Genomic DNA, 20742 nt, shown 5'->3' on the forward strand with positions numbered 1-20742 from the left:
CATCTCCACAATGGGTCAACTTGGGCCTGAGTTTCACTTTTATCAAAAAGGAAACTAAGGCTCAGTGTGGCTGAGTTAGACAGAATTTCAGTCCAGAGCCTTTCATGCCCAAGTACCCTGGATCCCACGTGAACACTTGTCCTACCACCCTCAGAAAAGAAAGCTGGGTTCATAGAGAAGATAGTCCACTGGGTGAAACAACCAAGGAAGGACGTTTGAATCATCTGGGTCATTGTCCTCATCACTCTTATCCTTGTTTACGGGTCAGTGGGCAGTTTCTTTATGGAAGGAAGGAGTCACTCTGATCAGAGGAGCAGGGACAAGGGTGATTAATGTCTGGAAAGTCGAGAAAGCTTGTACGCTCCTTCAGTCCATAGACCAGCACAGCACAGATTTGCACACGGTTACCTCTGCCTTCCCAGAATATTATTGCTCCATCTTGTCTCCTAGGGTTAACGTTTGCTAAATTATTCATTAGTCTTCCTCCAAGGTTAAAGGCTGTGGAAGCGCTTTTGTCTCAGAATGGCCATCATCAAAAAGTCTACAAATAACAAACGTTGGAGAGAATGTGGAGAAAAAGGAGCCCTCGTACATTTTGGTGGGAATGTAAACTGGTGCAGACACCATGGAGGATGGTATGGAGGTTCCTTAGAAAAACTAATGGACGGACCATATGATCCTGCAATCCCACTCTTGGTCATATACATGGACAAGACAAAAACTCTAATTCAGAAGGATACGTTCACTTCAGTGTTCATAGCAGCACCATTTACAATATCCAGGACATAGAATCCACCTAAATGTCCATTGGCAGATGAAATGAAGAAGACGTGGAATAGCTGTCTTCACTCCCATGTTCGTTACAACATTATTTTACAATAGCCAAGATAAGGAAGCAACGTAAATGTCAGAATGATGGATAAAGAAAGTGTGGTACATACCTACAGTGGAGTATTACTCAGCCTTGAAAAAGGAGGAAACACAGCAATATATGACAACATGGATGAAACTTGAGGACTTTATGCTGAGTGAACTAAGCTAGTCCCAGAAGGACATGACTCCCCTTACCTGAGGTATCTAAAGTAATGCTGCTCATGGAAACAAAAAGTGGAGTGGTAGTTAGGAGGAGAGGGAAACAGGATGAGCTGCTTATCATTGAGTATAAAGTATCCACTGTGTACAATGAAAAAGTTCTAGAGGCCCTCTCTACCATACTGTGTTCACAGATAACAACACTGTCCCATACACTGAAATATTTGTTAAGATCTCATACTATTTTTCAGCTACAGGAAAATAAATACATAAAATTTAAAAGTAGGGGGACAAAGCAGTCAGAGACAAAAAGACATATTGCATTGAGGGAACAACAACAATCGCCCTTGGCTTCTTATCACTACAAAGTTAGAAAGAAGTGCATCAAGAGCATAAAAAAGGCTTCAGGAAAAACATTGAAAAAATTCTACGTTCAGTGAAAATATCCTTCAAAGTAAGCAGGTAATGTACTTTATTACTGGAATCTGTGCTGTTTTATGTTCTCAGTACTCAGGAAATTCCAGTGATATGATGATGATCACAGCTGTGATATAGAAATCCTGTCTTAGATCAGCAGTTTCAGTTCATCTTCCTGAAATGAGGAAGTACTTCTTCCTCAATGTATTGGCTTGGAGAATTTTTTTTTTCTACCACTGATACATCCATCCCCAGTATATCTCTTCTCCGATAATCATACCTGTGTTACACTAATTCATTAGAGATGTGAGCATCTTGTTGTCTTAAAGTTTTGTGCTGTGCTGTGCTTAGTTGCTCAGTTGTGTCTGACTCTCTGCAACCCCATGGACTGTAGCCCACCAGGCTCCTCTGTCCATGGAATTCTCCAGGCAAGAACACTGGAGTGCGGTGCCGTTTTCCCTCCAGGGGATCTTCCCGACCCAGGGATTGGCAGGTGGGTTCTTCACCACTGAGCCACTGGGGGAGCCCCGTATACTCTAGAGAGAAATTCGACAGTGCTGGAAACAGTATGGAACACTGGAATAGGGAGTTGCATTCATCCTTTATCGATTATGGGCACTTCCTTACTAGCCATAAGTGTTACAAGAAACTTATGGACCTGTGAAATAAACCAGACAGGAACAGGGATACGGCCAGATGATATCACTTAGACATTTTTTTTAATGTTTCTTCAAAGCATTAACTTTATTCTTCTAATTTATTTCTTAATTGGAGGAAAATTGCCTTACAAAGTTGCGTTGGTTTCTGCTATACAATAGCACAAATCAGCCGTAATTATACATATATCACCTCCCTCTTTATACATGGGGGTCTTAAAAAGAAAAAAAGTTGAACTCATAGAAGCACAGAATAGCGTGGTGGGTGCCAGGGTTGGAATGTGGAGGAAGCAGGAAGGTGTGCAAGACCCAAAGGGAAGTCCGTGGGTGAGCAGTGAGCAGGGACTCTGGGGTTCTGTTGACCGTTCACCGCTCTCCCACCCCAAACAGCCCACGCTGCTTCCCCGCTAATGAGGATTCATTCTTCCTTCCCGCCCAGCCCTCTGCTTCTCTGGCCACATGTCCAGCCCACCCGGCGCTGTCTCAGGTGGAGGCCCACTTTACAGGGGCTCACAGTTCCACTGGTTCCACCCATGGGGAATGGCGATGTGATGCAGGTTGTGACTGACTTTCTGCACGATTTTGTTGGCTTTGTCCGTGTGGTTATACACGGGGATGCCGAGCTGGTCCAGAGCCCGGGTGTGGACAGCCAGCATGTGGGAGATGAGCCCGTGGCCACGGTACTCGGGCAGCGTGGCCCCCATCCGGATCTCTCCCGTCTGGTCCATCAGGGACCAGGAGGCAGGGGTCCCCTCAGGCCCCAGAAGGCAGAAGGTGGGGAAGGCCCGGATACAGCGCTCGATGAACCTCTGGCTCCTCTCGTTGCCACCAAAATGCCAGAATTTATTCACCAAAGCGGCATGGGTAGGATCCATTGATGAGAGCTTAAATATCTCCTGGTTACTATTGACAAGAAGGAAAAAAAAAAACAAAAAAACACCCGTAAGTCACACATACTGAGAAGTATTATACATATTGTTTGCCCCCAAATTGTCTTCAGATGATGCATTTGAGAGTGCAGGGAAAGGCACAGATTCTGCAACAAGGCTACCCAGATTCATAATTCAAAAGCTGTGTGATTTCAAACAGGAAACATGCTGTCTCTCTGCCTCCTTCCTTTATAAAGTGAACCTATCAATTGTACCTTCCTCAAAAACTGATAGAAGAGCAATTACACCATAAGGACCCAGGACTTGTGCCTACCCACAGTCAGTTCAGTTCAGTCATTCAGTCATGTCCGATTCTTTGTGACCCCATGAATCGCAGCACACCAGGCCTCCCTGTCCATCACCAACTCTCGGAGTTCACTCAAATTCACGTTCATCGAGTAGGTGATGCCATCCAAACATCTCATCCTCTGTCGTCCCCTTCTCCTCCTGCCCCCAATCCCTCCCAGCATTAGGGTCTTTTCCAATGGGTCAACTCTTCGCATGAGGTGGCCAAAGTACTGGAGTTTCAGCTTTAGCATCAGTCCTTCCAATGAACACCCAGGACTGATCTCCTTTAGGATGGACTGGTTGGATCTCCTTGCAGTCCAAGGGACTCTCAAGAGTCTTCTCCAACACCACACTTCAAAAGCATCAACTCCTCAGCGCTCCGCTTTTTTCACAGTGCAACTCTTACATCCATACACGACCACTGGAAAAACCATAGCCTTGACTAGACGGACCTTTGCTGGCAAAGTAATATCTCTGCTTTTGAATATACTATCTAGGTTGGTCATAACTTTCCCTCCAAGGAGTAAGTGTCTTTTAATTTCATGGCTGCAGTCACCATCTGCAGTTATTTTGGAGCCCAGAAAAATAAAGTCTGACACTGTTTCCACTGTTTCCCCATCTATTTCCCATGAAGTGATGGGACCAGATGCCATGATCTTCGTTTCCTGAATGTTGAGCTTTAAGCCAACTGTTTCACTTTCCTCTTTCACTTTCATCAAGAGGCTTTTGAGTTCCTCTTCACTTTCTGCCATAAGGGTGGTGTCATCTGCATATCTGAGGTTATTGATATTTCTCCCAGCAATCTTGATTCCAGCTTGTGCTTCTTCCAACCCAGTGTTTCTCATTATGTACTCTGCATATAAGTTAAATAAGCAGATTGACAATATACAGCCTTGACATACTCCTTTTCCTACTTGGAACCAGTCTGTTTTCCATGTCCAGTTCTAACTGTTGCTTCCTGACCTGCATATAGGTTTCTCAAGAGGCAGGTCAGGTGGTCTGGTATTCCCATCTCTTTCAGAAGTTTCCACAGTTTATTGCGATCCACACAGTCAAAGGCTTTGGCATAGTCAATAAAGCAGAAATAGATGTTTTTCTGGAACTCTCTTGCTTTTACTATGATCCAGCGGATGTTGACAATTTGATCTCTAGTTCCTCTGCCTTTTATAAAACCAGCTTGAACATTTGGAAGTTCACGGTTCATGTACTGCTGAAGCCTGCCTTGAAGAATTTTGAGCATTACTTTACTAACGTGTGAGATGAGTGCAACTGTGTGGTAATTTGAGCATTCTTTGGCATTGCCTTTCTTTTGGATTGGAATGAAAATTGACCTTTTCCAGTCCTGTGGCCACTGCTGAGTTTTCCAAATTTGCTGGCATATTGAGTGCAGCACTTTCACAGCATCCTCTTTCAGGATTTGAAATAGCTCAATGGAATTCCATCACCTCTACGACCTTTGTTCGTAGTGATGCTTTCTAAGGCCCACTTGACTTCACATTCCAGGATGTCTGGCTCTAGGTGAGTGATTACACCATTGTGATTATCTTGGTCGTGAAGATCTTTTTGTGTTTTTGTGTATTCTTGCCACCTCTTCTTAATATCTTCTGCTTCTGTTAGGTCCATACCATTTCTGTCCTTTATTGAGCCCATCTTTGCATGAAATGTTCCCTTGGTATCTCTAATTTTCTTGAAGAAATCTCTAGTCTTTCCCATTCTGTTGTTTTCCTCTATTTCTTTGCATTGTTCACTAAGGCAGGCTTTCTTATCTCTTCTTGCTATTCTTTGGAACTCTGCATTCAGATGCTTATATCTTTCCTTTTCTCCTTTCTCTTTCACTTCTCTTCTTTTCACAGCTATCTGTAAGTCCTCCCCAGACAGCCATTTTGCTTTTTTGCATTTCTTTTCCTTAGGGATGGGCTTGATCCCTGTCTCCTGTACAATGTCACGAACCTCCATCCATTGTTCATCAGGCACTCTACCTATCAGATCTAGTCCCTTAAATCTATTTCTCACTTCCACTGTATACTCATAAGGGATTTGATTTAGGTCATACCTGAATGGTCTTGTGGTTTTCCCCACTTTCTTCAATTTCAGTCTGAATTTGGCAATAATGAGTTCATGGTCTGAGCCACAGTCAGCTCCTGGTCTTGTTTTTGCTGACTGTATAGAGCTTCTCCATCTTTGGCTGCAAAGAATACAATCAGTCTGATTTCGGTGTTGACCATCTGGTGATGTCCATGTATAGAGTCTTCTCTTGTGTTGTTGGAAGAGAGTGTTATGACCAGTGCATTCTCTTGGCAAAACTCTATTAGCCTTTGCCCTGCTTCATTCCATCCTCCAAGGCCAAATTTGCCTGTTACACCAGTCAGAAGTATCTAAAAGTTAAGTACGATTGCTGTCGGCAAAGCAGCGACTCAGCATTTAATGAGGGAATTGATAAGAGTGCATTTTACCCATAAGAAAACTAGGGTAACAGAAAATAGATGAGTGCCCCAAAGCACATGCTAGCAACTGTGGGTAAAGCCAGAGCTTAGGAATCATGGAATCGTAGAATGTTGTTGTCAGAGGGTCCTTGGCCACTATGGGAACTGAAGTCCAGAGAAGGGGTGTGATGTAGAGTGCAGGCAGCCCCAGAAGCACAGAACACTGAGCCTGAAGTCGTCTTCAGGCTGTAAAGGGCTTTGGAAAGGGTCTCGAGATGGGGAACTAGGAGATCTGTACTCAAGCCCATCACACCCTTAACTATCCACGTGACCTGAACAAGCTATTTCATCATCCAAGCCTGTTTCTGTCAGCAAAATAGGGATAATGTCTCCAATCTTGTCTACCTCTGAGGTGGACAACAGAATCAAATGAGACTATAGATGTGGAGGCGTTTTCAGGTGTTCGTGGGATGTTGCTCAGTCGCTAAGTCATGTCCACCGCCTTAGTGCCTCCATGGACTGTAGCACGCCAGGCTCCTCCGTCCTCCACCGTCTCCTGGAGTTTGCTAAAATTCAAGTCCATTAAATCAGCGATGCTGTCTAACCATCTCATCCTCTGCCGCCCCTACACCCCTTCATGAATCACAGCCTTGTCATGGCAAAGGGGCTTATGTAACTCAATGAACCTGTGAGCCATGCTGTGCAGAACCAGCCAAAATGGATGGGTCATAGTAAAGAGTTCTGATATAACATGATCCACTAGAGAAGGAAATGGCAACCCACTCTAGTATTCTTGCCTGGAGAACTCCATGGTCAGTGATGTATGATACTGTGAGTAAAACGTTTCCAGTCATTTTAACACACAGAGGACCAGAGGACTAGGCATCTCTGAAGAAATGGCATTTGAGAGTATGAATGACAATAAAGAGACAAGTATATGAAGATCAGAGGGAAGGACATTGTGGGAAGACAAAGTGCAAATGCAACAGCCCAAAGCCATGTGTGGGTACATGAGATCCAGTTGTATAAAGAGGCTCAGAGCCGCTGGTGGGAGTGAGCAAGAGCGACAGGATAAAGTCCGAGGGGGGATGAGTTCCAGGTCTTATAGGACCTTGGAAGGTCATAGAGGAGTTTGACTTTGATTTTATTTTCTTAGGCATTAAATCACTACAGATGGTAACTGCAGCCACACACACACACACACACAAAACCATTTTCTCATTGGAGGAAAAGCTATGACAAACCTAGACAGCATATTAAAAAACAGAGATACCACTTTCCTCACAAAGGTCCGTCTAGTCAAGGCTATGGTTTTTCCAGTAGTCGTATATGGATGTGAGAGTTGGACTATAAAGAAAGCTGAGAGCTGAAGAATTGATGCTTTTGAACTGTGGTGTTGGAGAACACTCTTGAGAGTCCCTTGGACTGCAAGGAGATCCAATCAGTCCATCGTAAAGGAAAGCAGTCCTGAATATTCATTGGAGGGACTGATGCTGAAACTCCAATACTTTGGCCACTTAATGTGAGGAGCTGACTCATTGGAAAAGACTCTGATGCTGGGAAAGATTGAGGGCAGGGGGACAAGGGGACGATAGAGGATGAAATGGTTAGATAGCGTCACCGACTCAATGGACATAAGTTCAGCAAACTCCTGGAGATTGTGAAGGACAGGGAAGCTTGGTGTGCTGTATGTAGTCTGTGGAGCTGCAAAAAGTCAGACATGATTTAGCGACTGAACAACAACAGCAAGCTGAGAAACCTCAGTGGCTCTTCGGCAGGTGAATGGATGTAACCCACATCACACTCTAAAAGCATCACTCTGGAAATGAATTGCGGGGAGCCAAGAGTGAATATGGGGAGAGAAGTTGGGAGGCTACTGCAATGGTGAAAGAGCATCTTTTTTCAAACTCACATGGCTTTGGGTGCGCCATATCCAACAGGTAAGTTCTTTGTCTCTGGCAGGGAAGGAAGAAGTTTCCTCGCTGTCTCCGGCATCACATAGAGAATGCACTGTGTGTGCTGACCTTAACAAGTTTAGTGGCTGCAAGATTCTGTATCACCTCATTCAGACTGGACTGTGAACCTAGAGAAGGGTAAAGTTAGGGGAGAAGTAACTGCCCTTGTAGATGCTTCTGGAAGGTTCCCAGCAAACTCATCCAGGATTGAAAGTCAGCAACTTTGCTTCTGGTGTTGCAAGCGACCATGTGACCATGGCCTCATCACTGCCTCAACCTATTTGCTCTTACCCAATACAGAGATAACACTAGAAATACTGTGGAATCGAGGACACGTGGCATTCAAAAAATCGTAGCAAAACTTGGGCTTCCTTGGTTGTCCAGTGGTTAAGAATGCGCCTGCCAATGCAGAGGTCATGGGTTCGGTCCCTGATCCGGGCAGATGCCTTGGAGGGCCTAAGCCTGTGTGGTGCAGCTTCTGAAGCCCGCTTTCTTAGAACTTGTGGTCCACAACAAGAGGACCCACGGCAACGAGAAGCCCACACACCACAACGAAGAGCAGCCCCTACTTGCTGCAACTAGAGAAAGCCTGCGGGCAGCAACAAAGACCCAGCACAGCCCAAGTAAATTAAAAAAAAAAAAAATAGTAGCCAACCTTCGACATGCCCTGGTATTGGTCTAATACCGCATTTAATCCTTACATTAACCATATGTATTGCATGCATGCTCAGTCATGTGCAACTCCTTGCAACCACACGGACCACAGCCTGCCAGGCTCCTCTGTTCATGGGATTCTCCAGGCAAGATTACTGGAGTGGGTTGCCTCCTCCAGGGGGATCTTCCCAACCCAGGGATCGAACCCACATCTCCTGCATCGGCAGGCGGTTTCTCTACCACTGTGCCCCTTGGGAAGCCCAGACGCAAGTTTCAGGCACTTCTATTATCTTCATTGTTTATATGTGAGGGGACTGAAAAATAGATATGTTACATTACTTGCTCAAGATCACGAAGCAAATAGTAGGCGGAACAGGGATGTCACCCAAGGGAGTCTGATTCCAACAGTGACAGCTTTTCCTGTGACTGGGGATGTGTCTATGGCACAAGGACTTATCATTCCAATTGTGGCTCAGTGGCAAAGAGCCCACCTGCCAGTGCAGGAGACACAAGAGCCGCAGGTTCGATCCCTGGGTCAGGAGGATCCCCTGGAGAAGGAAATGCAACCCGCTCCAGTATCCTTGCCTGGAAAATCTCATGGACAGAGGAGCCTGGTGGGCTGCAGTCCTTGAGGTTGCAGAGTTGGACACAGTTTAGCAACTAAACAACAAACAGCAAGAAGGCCAGAGGGAGCTCTGCTCTCACACCCAGTCACCCTAAGGGACCTTCAATATGTATGCAAAACATATCAGGAATCCTCATCTAAAAAGAACTTACATTTCGACCCAGAGGGAGGGTATGGGGAGCGAGGAGGGAGGAGGGCTCAGGATGGGGAACACAGGTATACCTGTGGCGGATTCATTTCGATATTTGGCAAAACAAATACAATATTGTAAATTTTAAAAATAAAATAAAATTTAAAAAAAGAACTTACATTTCTCACATGTTCTTAAAAGAACCCTTTAGTTTGCAATGTTTGAATTCAACTCCACTGAAGAGATGGTGTTGGCTGACACAGGGTGTCACCATCAAGCTGAGTGTCTGGGGTCTAGTAGGAAATACTGATTGTAGGGGATGAACTCAGGATAAAGTGACACTCCAGGTATAGATATGAGCAGTCCCCTCAGTGGGCAGATCCCAGATCTCTTACGTACTTTGGATCTGCAAATCTTGTTTCCAGTTGATGACATCTGATGTGGCAAGGGACTCTTGACAGTTGTTGAGATCCTTGGAATAGATTTGGTAGGTGTTGGTATAATGATCAAAGTCATCTGCCATCTCCTGTGTGGTTGGGTAATATAAATAAATCAAACTGATCATATGCAGTGATTGGAATACTTGTTTGGTATTTCAGTATACAGTGCTATTTGACAAACTAAATATCGCTGTTCTTCTTGATGTGCTATCATCATTTCTGAACCATTTTCACCATACGACTAAGTCATGGATTTAATGAATGGTTCCACTTACAAGTAAGAAAAGCTTGATGAAGGTATTTTTCTGCTGCATGACAATTTCAAATCAACCAAACACTTACCAGTTTAGAGTGCATTCTTCAGTGATTTTACAATCCTCAGGAGAAAGAACGAAATCTTGTTAAAGACAAGCTTCAGTTGCAAGAGTAAATGTTACTCTGTTTCAAAGAGTCTTAGAACAAATGGATTATGAGGACAATATTGAAATGGACACAGGTAACCTTGCATTAGAATTCTCACATGTGATAAAGCTGTGCAGAATGAAGACCCAGGATGCCTTAAAAATGTAAACTGCAAAGCACTGTTTAAAAAATAATTCATATTTCCAAAAAAGCTAAAACAAAATTTGCTCAAAAACATTGTCTCAACATTAACAAATAAAAGATGAAGAGATTATTTTGAAGCTGAAGGAAGAAATCAAAGAACAACTACCCAACAAGGGCAGAATAGCTGGAAATTGTTGCCCAGAAATGCCCTTCCCATTAATACCATGAACAATCTGGTTTTTAAAGATTGTATTAAAAAGTGAATATTATCCCCTTTTTAGATTTCAATAATTAAAGCATCTTTACTTTTGTATTCTGTTTAATTTGGTACTTAAAAAAAAATCACTATACATTTAAATTTTACTTCCAAATAACTCATCAAATGATATTATACAGTTACATATTTTTGATGTGGGAACTTTTATACTTCATTTTCAATATGCTTAGAAGGAAAGTTACGACCAACCGCGATAGCATATTCAAAAGCAGAGACATTATATTGCCAACAAAGGTCCGTCTAGTCAAGGCTATGGTTTTTCCTGTGGTCATGTATGGATGTGAGAGTTGGACTGTGAAGAAGGCTGAGCACCGAAGAATTGATGCTTTTGAACTGTGGTGTTGGAGAAGACTCTTGAGAGTCCCTTGGACTGCAAGGAGATCCAACCAGTCCATTCTGAAGGAGATCAGCCCTGGGATTTCTTTGGAAGGAATGATGCTAAAGCTGAAACTCCAGTACTTTGGCCACTTCATGCGAAGAGTTGACTCACTGAAAAAGACTCTGATGCTGGGAGGGATTGGGGGCAAGAGGAGAAGGGGACGACAGAGGATGAGATGGCTGGATGGCATCACTGACTCGATGGATGTCAATCTCAGTGAACTCCGGGAGTTGGTGATGGACAGGGAGGCCTGGCGTGCTGCAATTCACGGGGTCCCAAAGAGTCGGACACGACTGAGCGACTCATCTGATCTGATCTGATAACGTATTTATATTTGAAACAGATTAACAACTTAGTCTGAGTGATTTTTAAAAGTCTAGTACTGAAAATATATTCCCAAATACAAGCATCACAATCTGTTCCTTTTATTTCCCTAATGTTATCATTGGAGTAGGAAATGGCAACCCACTCCAGCGTTCTTTCCTGGAGAATCCCATGGTCAGAGGAGCCCAGTGAGCTGCTGTCCATGGGGTCGCAGAGAGTCAGACATGACCAAAGTGGCTTCGCACACAATGTTGTCATGTTTACCTTCACACATGTTGGGGTGTTCCTTTCTCTGCTTAGAACGCAACCTCTGTTCTTGTCAACCTGTTAAAAACCTATTACTCTTCAAAATTCCCTTTTGGCAAAACGTCTTCCGTGAAAGCTCTCTGGTCCTTGCCCCGCATCCTGACCTCTGTAGCCTAACCGTCTCTTGGCCAGCGCTCCTCCTGTTTCTCCGATATTTACTGTGCCTTGTCACACCTCGCTGCATTTGCTTTGCTTGTCTGCTTCTCTCCAGACTCTGAGGCTCTTGAGCACAGGGGCCTGTTCGCTGTCACTGCATTTCGCTTCTGTATCTACAGGGTCTCCCACATTGCCAGGCACCTGGTGGGCGCATAGCGAATGCAAACACAGATGCACATTCATTCTGCCCCTGGCCCCTTACCTGCTCCTGAGGGCGGATGACCACGGTCTTAAAATCAGGCCACTTGTCCACCAGGGCCTTTAGATTGAATGGGTTTCCCTGGTTCATGTGGAAGACGGTCCCGTAAACCTGCCGTATCCCGAGAAAGTGAGAGGGTCAGCTTATCAGGAAGCGATGGTGAAGCGCCCTGTTTGATCAGGACAAGGCTTATTTCTGTGAAATTAGGTTAAGTACCTAATATGCCTTTATTTTGGCCTTCAGGTTCTACTTTACTACTCCAAATGGAAATAGACTTTGGGGTCAAACTGTGAGAACATTATACTGTGTGCGTGTGTGTTAGTCGCTCAGTCGTGTCTAGCTGTTTTTGACCCCATGGACTGTAGCCCGCCAGGCTCCTCTGTCCATGGGATTCTCCAGGCAAGAATACTGGAGTGGGTTGCCATTTCCTTCTCCAGGGGATCTTCCCAACCCAGGAATAGAACCCAGACCTCTGCCTTGAAGGCAGATTCTTTACTGTCTGAGCCACCAGGGAAGATCAAAATTTTTATTAGTATATTTTAAAATCAAGGTAAATAAAATGAATAAATTAAAATCATCTACTAACACGTTGTAGAATTTAGTGTTATATCTTTCCATTTTATTCCATTTATTTACACACACACATAGTTTTCAGGGTTCCCTGATGGCTCAGTCAGGGAAACTAAAGAAACTGCCTGCAACGCAAGAGACCCGGGTTCAATCCCTGGGTCAGGAAAATCCCCTGGAGAAGGGAATGGCAACCCACTCCAGTATTCTTGCCTGGAAAATTCCATGGACAGAGAAGCCTGGTGGGCTACAGTCCATGAGGTCACAAAGAGTTGGACACGACTGAGTGACTAACACACACACACATACAGTTCTTAAACATGAAATTAATTACCTAATACATATTAACTTAACATCTGTCCCCCTCACATACACATACACACTATACTATGAGCTTGTTTCCACATCAATAAACAGAAATCTATACAATCATTTTTAATGGCTGCATAACATCCATTACATGGAAGGACTACTTCAACTTTACTGTCTGACTGCTGGTCATTTCAGCTTTTTCTTATTTTTAACAGTTTATTTTTCAATGAACATTGCTTTTGCATAAACCTTTGCAAATATGTCTGATATTACAAATTCTAGAAGGGGAATTTCTGGGTCAAACACCAACTGTTGTTTAAATATTCTATATTTCTTGCACACATCTCCGAATCACTTTCCATAAAGGTTAAATGAATTCCCCTCTATGTAAAAAGTAGAGACAAAGCATGCTGTTAACAACACAAGCTTTGGTGGCCAAGGTCCAAAGACAACACTTATTGGGCAATTTTTTTAATCTTTGCAACCACCTGTTCAAACATTGGTTCCCTCAAAACATTGAAGAGACTGAGAAAGAGATTGTCCAAACTGGAATGAGCCACGTGGTTGTGGGGAGAGGAAAAACAGCAATCCATACAAGGGTGGACCTTAGGACCTAGATGCATTGAAACAAGATGCCTTAGCAGAAGGCATGGAAGAATGCCAAAGACCAGGGCCAAGGAAATGGTGACTATTTCAGTGACAAAGGACCACCTCTCACCCCGTGCTTCCCTACTCTTGCCATGAAATGTTAATGTCAGACTAAGGCAAAAGAGGAAGAGGCAAACTTTGACTTTGTTTTCCAAACTTTGACTTTACTGAGTTTTTATAAATTAAATTTCTGCCATTAGCAGATGCTCAATATAGAAATTAAATGCAGTTTTAAGGAAAATAAAATACATGCTTTTGCACATGGCGTTTGGAACCAGTGGCATTTATATACACATTTCTGTGCCCGTGATACTGTCATTTAACCGGAACATGGTGACTCAGGCGGCCACTGCAAAGGGAAGGGACTGAGGCTCACAGGTGAGCTACACCCACTTAGTTCCCTCTGCTTGGGAGATAGGTGGGCAGTCCTTCAGGCTGCAATGCTCAGATTTTTCTCTCACCTGAGACTTATTAGCAACTAGTCAATGAGTTTTAGGTCATACATTTGTAACAAGGATAAATTTTACAGATAACCTAGATTTCTGCTTATGGGGAAAAAGCTATGTCATCAAACAATCAGGTGAGTAGAGAGGAAAAGAACCTCATTAAAACTGAGGATCTCATATTGAGAGTCACTTTGCCTTACAGTAGAGTTGGGCTAAGACTAGTCGTGCCAAGAATTTTCTCCAAAAACTTTGAGATCCACTTAACACAAAAAGTAAAGAACAATTCAAACCCCAGACATAGAGCATAAAAGAAAACAATTAACTTGAAAAATTTTCCAAGTAGACTTGGAAAAATTTTCCAGTAAAGACAAAAATTATTCAGGCACCTAACTGATTTAGTTCCTTCTCCTCCTCCTCCTGAAAAAATACTTTTGAGGTTATACTGAATACATGGTGTAGTTCCTGATATTTGGCAAGTGTTATGGCACCCTACTCCAGTACTCTTGCCTGGAAAATCCCATGGACGGAGGAGCCTGGTCGGCTGCAGTCCATGGGGTCACTAAAAGTCGGACACAACTGAGTGACTTCACTTTTCACTTTCATGCATTGGAGAAGGAAATGGCAACCCACTCCAGTGTTCTTGCCTGGAGAATCCAAGAGATTGGGGAGCCTGGTGGGCTGCCGTCTATGGGGTCGCACAGAGTCGGACACGACTGAAGCGACTTGCAACAGCAGCAGCAGCAGCAAGAAATATTGGCTATTAATTTTATCATATCTTAGTTAACCCTCCAAACATCTCTGCAAGGTAATGATAACCCTGCTTAGGGCTTCCCTGGTGTTTCAACTGATGAAATATCTGCCTGCAAAGTGGGAGACCTGCATTTGATCCCTGGGTTGGGAAGATTCCTTGGAGAAGGGAATGGCAACCCATTCCAGTATTCTTGCCTGCAGAATCCCATGGACTGCAGGGGCTGGCAGGCTACAGTCCATGGTCTCAAAGAGTCAGATACAGCTGAGCGACTCACACACACACAACCCTGTTCAAGGTTGAGGAGTGTCTACCAAGAGTATTTACTTTCTGGTTTTACTCATTTTACATGCAAGAGCACTGAGATTTTTGCAGTGTTACCCAGAAAACAATGAATTTGTGGGATCAAAGCCGTCTGACTCCTGACCTTGTTCCTCTCAAGAGCTCCCTGCCCTACCCCTGAGTGTAGCGTGCCTCTGGCTACACTAAGCGCCCGTGGCACAGCCTACACATGACCCCTAAACAAGGTGACAGGGCACCAAGGAGAAGACGCGTTCGTCGCTTTGCCACCCCGTGGACTATAGAGTTCATGGGATTCTCCAGGCCAGAATACTGGAGTGAGTAGCCGTTCCCTTCTCCAGGGGATTGTCCCAACCCAGGCATGGAACCCAGGTCTCCTGCACTGCAGGTGGATTCTTTACCAGCTGGGCCACAAGGGAAGCTCCCCCCAAACCCCCGGCCAAAAAAGGATATAATATGATGCTATTCCTTTCAGGTTTCCCATCAGCATGATCAGTATAATTAACTCTACTAAATTCTACATCATATTCATGCTGCCCTGAGAAGTCTGGAGCTGTGATTCATCACTGAAAGGAAAAGCGTTTATTTTCCAGACAAGCCCTGTATGTTAACAGAGTTTATACTTAAGGGTTTTTGTTGTTGTTGTCTATTGTTTTTGTCTATCTTATAAATTGTATTGATTTTTAATTCCAATTGTCCATTGCGAGTACACAGAAAACCAATTTTTGTATTTTGTGTATTCACCCTAAGGCCTTTGCTAAACCTAGTTGTACATCTAGGAGCTTTGGGATTTTGGTAGATTCCTTAAGATTTTTCTCATTAGACAATTATACCATCTGTGAATAAACACTGTTTTATTTTTTTCCAATATGTATTTCTCTTATTTCTTTTTCTTGTCTTATTGTGCTGATTAGGATATCTAGTACCATTCCCACCGGGAGTGCTGGGAATGAATATCTTTCCCTTGCTACTGACCTTAGCAAGAATACTAAATCTTTCACTATTTAGATTAATCTTAGGCATAGATTTTTCCAGTACACGTTTTATCAGGTTGAAGAAATTCCTTCCTATTTCGAGTTTGCTGAGAGTTTTATTTTTATCAGAAATATTACATTCTGTCAAACATTTTTCTGCATCTACTGAGAGAAGATCTATGGCTTTTCTCCAGTCTGTTGACAACAGTGAATTGAACTGATTGATTTCTGAATGTTGAATCTGCCTTGCCTTTCCAAGATGAACTTCCCTTGGTTATGATGTATTATCCTCTTGATATGTTGATGGATTTGACTTGATATTATTTTGTTAATGGATATCTCTGTTCACAGAGAGTATTGTTCTGTAGTTCTCGTTTTGGTGTCAGGGTAATTCTGGACTCATAAAATGATTTGGGAAGTGTTTTCTCCTCTGCTCTATTCTGCAAGGGTTTTTGTGGAAGTGATATTTTTTCCTTACGTGTGTGGTAGAAATTGCCACTGACAATATCTGAGCATGGAATTTTCTTTGTTGGAAGGTTTTAAACTACAAAGTCAATTTCTCCAATGGATAGAGGGCAATTCAGGTTGCATATTTCTTCTTCAGTGACCTTTGGTAATTCATGCTTTTCACAGAATATACAAAGTGAAATGTATGGACTTAGTATTGAAAATCGTTCTCACTGGAAGTGCCAAGTCTTAACTACTGGGCTGCCAGAGAAGTCCCTAGACTGTTATTCTTTTTTAGTATAAGCACTTAATGCTATCTGTTTCTCGGTTATCAACTGCTTTAGTTGCATCCCAAAGCTTTTCATACCTTGTATTTTTATTTTCACTCAAATAAAATGTTTTCCAATTTTCCTTGTAATTTTAAACATGACTTATTTAGAAGTTGTTGTATACTTTTAGAAATTCAGGTATTTTCCATATATCTTTCAGGGCTTTTTTTTTTTAGTTTAATTCTATATTGCTCAAGAACGTACTTGCTATACTTCAATTCTTCTAAAATTTTAAAAAATATGGTCTATTTTGCTAAACATTCCATGTGCACTTGAAAATAGCATGTACCCTGCCATGGTTGTGGGAAGTATTCTATAAATGTCAGTTTCTTCAAGTTGGCTCGTAGTATTTCATATACAATAAGTTCACATATGTATTTATAGGTTTTCTGCTTATTCTACAAATCACTGAGCGAGAAGTGCTGAGCTCTTCACGCCTGTGTCCTTCCAGATTTCTTCTCTCAGTTTTCTCAGTTTGTGTCTCATGTCCTTTGAGCCTCTGTTGCCAGGCGTATGCATTTCAGGTTTTCTTACATCTTCTCGGTGAATTGATTCCTTTATCATAATAGTGGCAGTCTTTATCTCTAGTAATAGCCTATTCCCTTTGTAATATATATTACTGCAAGAAAAACACTTCCACTTCTCTACAGTACAAGATCATTCGTTAAACACAATTTCTGTCTCATTCAAAGTTAAACATAATCCTTGGGGTTTGATGAAAAAACAGAATTTGACCAATTATTAATTACAAAGAAGAACCATAATGGATAACTTTTCACCAGGCACTTGATTCTTTGCTAAGAATAAACATCGACTTTGCCAATTCCGGGAAAAAAAAAACAAACTTCCAGAGTTACATAACATGAGCTGAAGGGCACGAGGGAAAGCTTTGGCGTCATCACACAACAAAGATCACAATGGGTTCAAATCATAGCCCTGCCACTCACCACCGGCATGATCTTGGTCAAGTCATATGACTGAGCCTGCCTTTCTCCTTTGGTTCTACAGACATGACATAGCTGCCTTGCAGATAGGTGAGGTAAACCAAACGAGCAGCCAGGTGGGTGAGCTTGGCACAGAGTAGTGCTCAGGGATTCCTTGTTCTGTTTCCCACCTTCCCTCAAGCTGTCCCTAGCCCTTTCCCCCTTAAGAATGCTCCACTCTCACCTTTAAGGACTCGGGGAGACTCTTCCTCAAGGATTTCTCTAACATCTGCAGCAGTTGTGGGCCTTGTAAATGGAACATCTTGGCAGGTCCCTTAACCTAAGAGAGGATCGACAGACAAGGAATGAGAAGTGCTGGAAGACACACAAAGATGCCCAAGTCCCTGTTTCCTGGGAAACAGCAATGGTTAAAAAGCAAAACAGAACAACAAACCCGCCACTCCCTTCGCGTTTCTGAGTGTCTTCCTGCAAGGAACTGCCCTTCTCCCATTGGGCTTAAGACTCACCGTGACCCTCACGTTGTCTGTGACAAGGCCAGGTACTAATCCTTCAAACTCCCCATCTTCAACAGCTCATAGAAGTCAACATAAAAAAAACTTCAAACAAACAAAAAGCCAAACAATCCCATAAAAGGGCATAAGAACTGGATTCTTTCTGTTTACTCTCCCTTCCTACATGGTTAGGTGGACGGTTTATCCCGGCTTAACAATCGCAACAAAGTGTTCTAACAGCTTAACAAAGATTAAAGCTTGACAAAACGTTAATCCGTCTTCTCTCCTGCACCCAGTCCTCTGGCTGTGATCCACCCTCAGCCCAAGCCAACACTGGCATTCAGAATGATCCTCCATGAAACTTTGCTGACTCCTTTCCATGAAACAACCCCTTTCTGCCTGACCTTTCAGATGTTTGTAGATCTTACTGTCTCAGAGTTCTTCTGTTGAAATAATACCTGCCGGGAGCCGGCATATTGCATATTGAGTGCATATTGCGTATTGCGTGCAGCACTTTCCACAGCATCATCTTTCAGGATCTGGAATAGCTCAACTAGAATTCTATCACTGCCGGGAGCCAGAGCGAGGCACTCCGCCCGTGGCAATGGTCATGAGGAAGGAGGCTCGGCATACACAAAGGCAGGATCGAGCCTCAGGAGTCTCCCTGGAAATTCTTGAGCATCTACCCCCAAAACCAGAGTCTGCCTACTTTCTGCTTTGTGCTCTCACCTACACCTCTGACTTTACAGGGGGCTGTCCCCTACTACCTCTCTCTGAAAAAACAGTTAGCTTACAGCTCCAGTTAATAATTCCTGGGTGTGACAGTGTTTCAACCTACAAACTCCTTTGGATATCCTCTAGCCTGCCTGAATAGGTTTTTCTGGCCACATGTGATTGTTCAGAGCCTCCCAACTGTGAGAGGCAGGAGATGTTCTAAACTGTCTAAACACAGATCCTATGAGTAGTTAAAAGATTGATTAGAAATTGTATTGGTGAAGGGTTTTTCACTTATTGGGCCAATGTTTGCTACTAAGTCTCCATACTCCTTACCCACTGTGTCCTTGGCAGTGTATTGATTGATATAATGTGTGTATAGAAATGTAAGTAGTAGCCTCAATGTTTGTAACCTTGGACCCTTGAGTTAATTCTTTTCTTGATTGAGCCCACCTCACCTTTGCCCTATAGGAATGCAGCTTTGTCCAATGCTTTTTTGGAGGCTGGTGCCTGACTTTGGAATAATCACCTTTAGCGAAAAATAAGTTTCTTAAAATGTTAACAGGCCTCCTGGCCAGAAGATGATGTAAATCACCTGAAATTTTGAATATGATAAGTTTGAAAGCCTGGCTTTGATTAGGACCAGGAACTGCTGTCCTTGCATGACTCCACCCCTTCGCCCATTATCCTCTATGCATAACTTAAGGTATAAAAACTACTTTGGAAAATAAAGTGCGGGCCTTGTTCACCGAAACTTGGTCTCCCCATGTCGCTCTCTCTCTCACTCTGGCTGAGTCTCCATCTGGAGCGCGGAACCCACCATGCTTGCTAATTATGCCTGGGCATATTATGTCTAAGATCCGACCTGGGAGGCCTCAGTGTCTCCTCTCCTTCGGGAGAACGGAAGGATACCTGCGGCCTATGTAAGTGGTGCAAACTTCTTGTCTTGAAGTTTTATTGGTCTGCGGGGTAAACCAAGCTACTGAGCCTCTTTTCTCCACTGAATTCTCCTACTGAGCTCTCCTCATTCTATTACTCTTTATATCTTTGGTAAATATTTAAATAAATAGGTCGCCTACGCCGTCTCTCCTTCGAATACCCTGGATCAGCTGGGGCTGGACCCCGGCAAATACCCTCTTCCTATTTCAGCACTCCTTTTCCCTCTTGAAATAATCCTTTCAAATAAAGTCTCTCCTTACCAAAGTCTGGCTTTGATATTTTATTTAATGGTATTTTGGTATAGTTTCATTATAATTTAAATAGACTTTTGTGACTAGCCTGGAAACCTAAGTATTGCTTTATTCATCTATGCAGTCATTCACTTATTAATCACTCAATAAGTGTTAATATTTATTGAGAACTTAATGTATTCAACAAATGAGGTATCACCTCAGCCAGGCTGAACTACATTTCCCAGAATTCCCTTCCCTTTATGTTTCCACTTAGGGTGGACCACAGAGATTCTCTGGTAGCTCAGCTGATAAAGAATCCGTCTGCAATGCAGGAGACCCCAGTTTGATTCCTGGGTTGGGAAGATTCCCTGGAGAAGGGATAGACTACCCACTCTAGTATTCTTGGGCATCCCTGGTGGCTCAGTTGGTAACAAATCCACCTGCAATGCAAGAGACCTGGGTTCGATCCCTGGGTTGGGAAGATCCTCTGGAGGAAGGCATGGCAACCCACTCCGGTATTCTTGCCTGGGGAATCCCCATAGACAGAGGTGCCTGGCAGGCTACAGTCCATGGGGTCACAAAGACTTGGACACGACTGAGCGACTAAGCACAGCACAGCACGGAGAGATTCCTATGGAAAACCTGGTTGCTGTTGTTCAGTTGCTCAGTTGTGTCCGACTCTTTGTGACCCAATGGACTGCAGCACGCCGGGTTTCCCTGTCCCTCACTATCTCCTGGAGTTTGCTCAAACTCAAGTCCATTGAGTCGGTGATGCCATCCAACCGTCTCATCCTCTGTTGCCTCCTTCTCCTCCTGCCCTCAATATTTCCCAGTGGAAAACCTGGAGAGCAAAATTAAAGCAGCGGCCATTTTGCAGCTAACCTCAGGGATTCCCAGGTGATAAAGAATCCACC

General features: G+C 43.4%; 1 protein-coding gene across 1 annotated transcript; it reads right to left on the bottom strand.

Annotated features, from left to right (window-relative positions):
* Window positions 1-2136: 2136 nt before the first annotated feature.
* Window positions 2137-19959, bottom strand: LOC139176106 (glycine N-phenylacetyltransferase-like). Its single transcript, XM_070767496.1, is given in 7 exon segments — window positions 2137-3008; window positions 7658-7766; window positions 7769-7828; window positions 9509-9635; window positions 11740-11847; window positions 17675-18400; window positions 19790-19959. Coding segments are annotated over 6 exon segments (885 nt in total). The 5' UTR covers window positions 17753-18400; window positions 19790-19959; the 3' UTR covers window positions 2137-2605.
* Between the last annotated feature and the right edge of the window lie 783 nt (window positions 19960-20742).

The sequence above is a fragment of the Bos indicus genome, chromosome 15 (genome assembly GCF_029378745.1).
Source record: "Bos indicus isolate NIAB-ARS_2022 breed Sahiwal x Tharparkar chromosome 15, NIAB-ARS_B.indTharparkar_mat_pri_1.0, whole genome shotgun sequence".
NCBI classification, from domain to species: Eukaryota; Metazoa; Chordata; class Mammalia; order Artiodactyla; family Bovidae; genus Bos; species Bos indicus.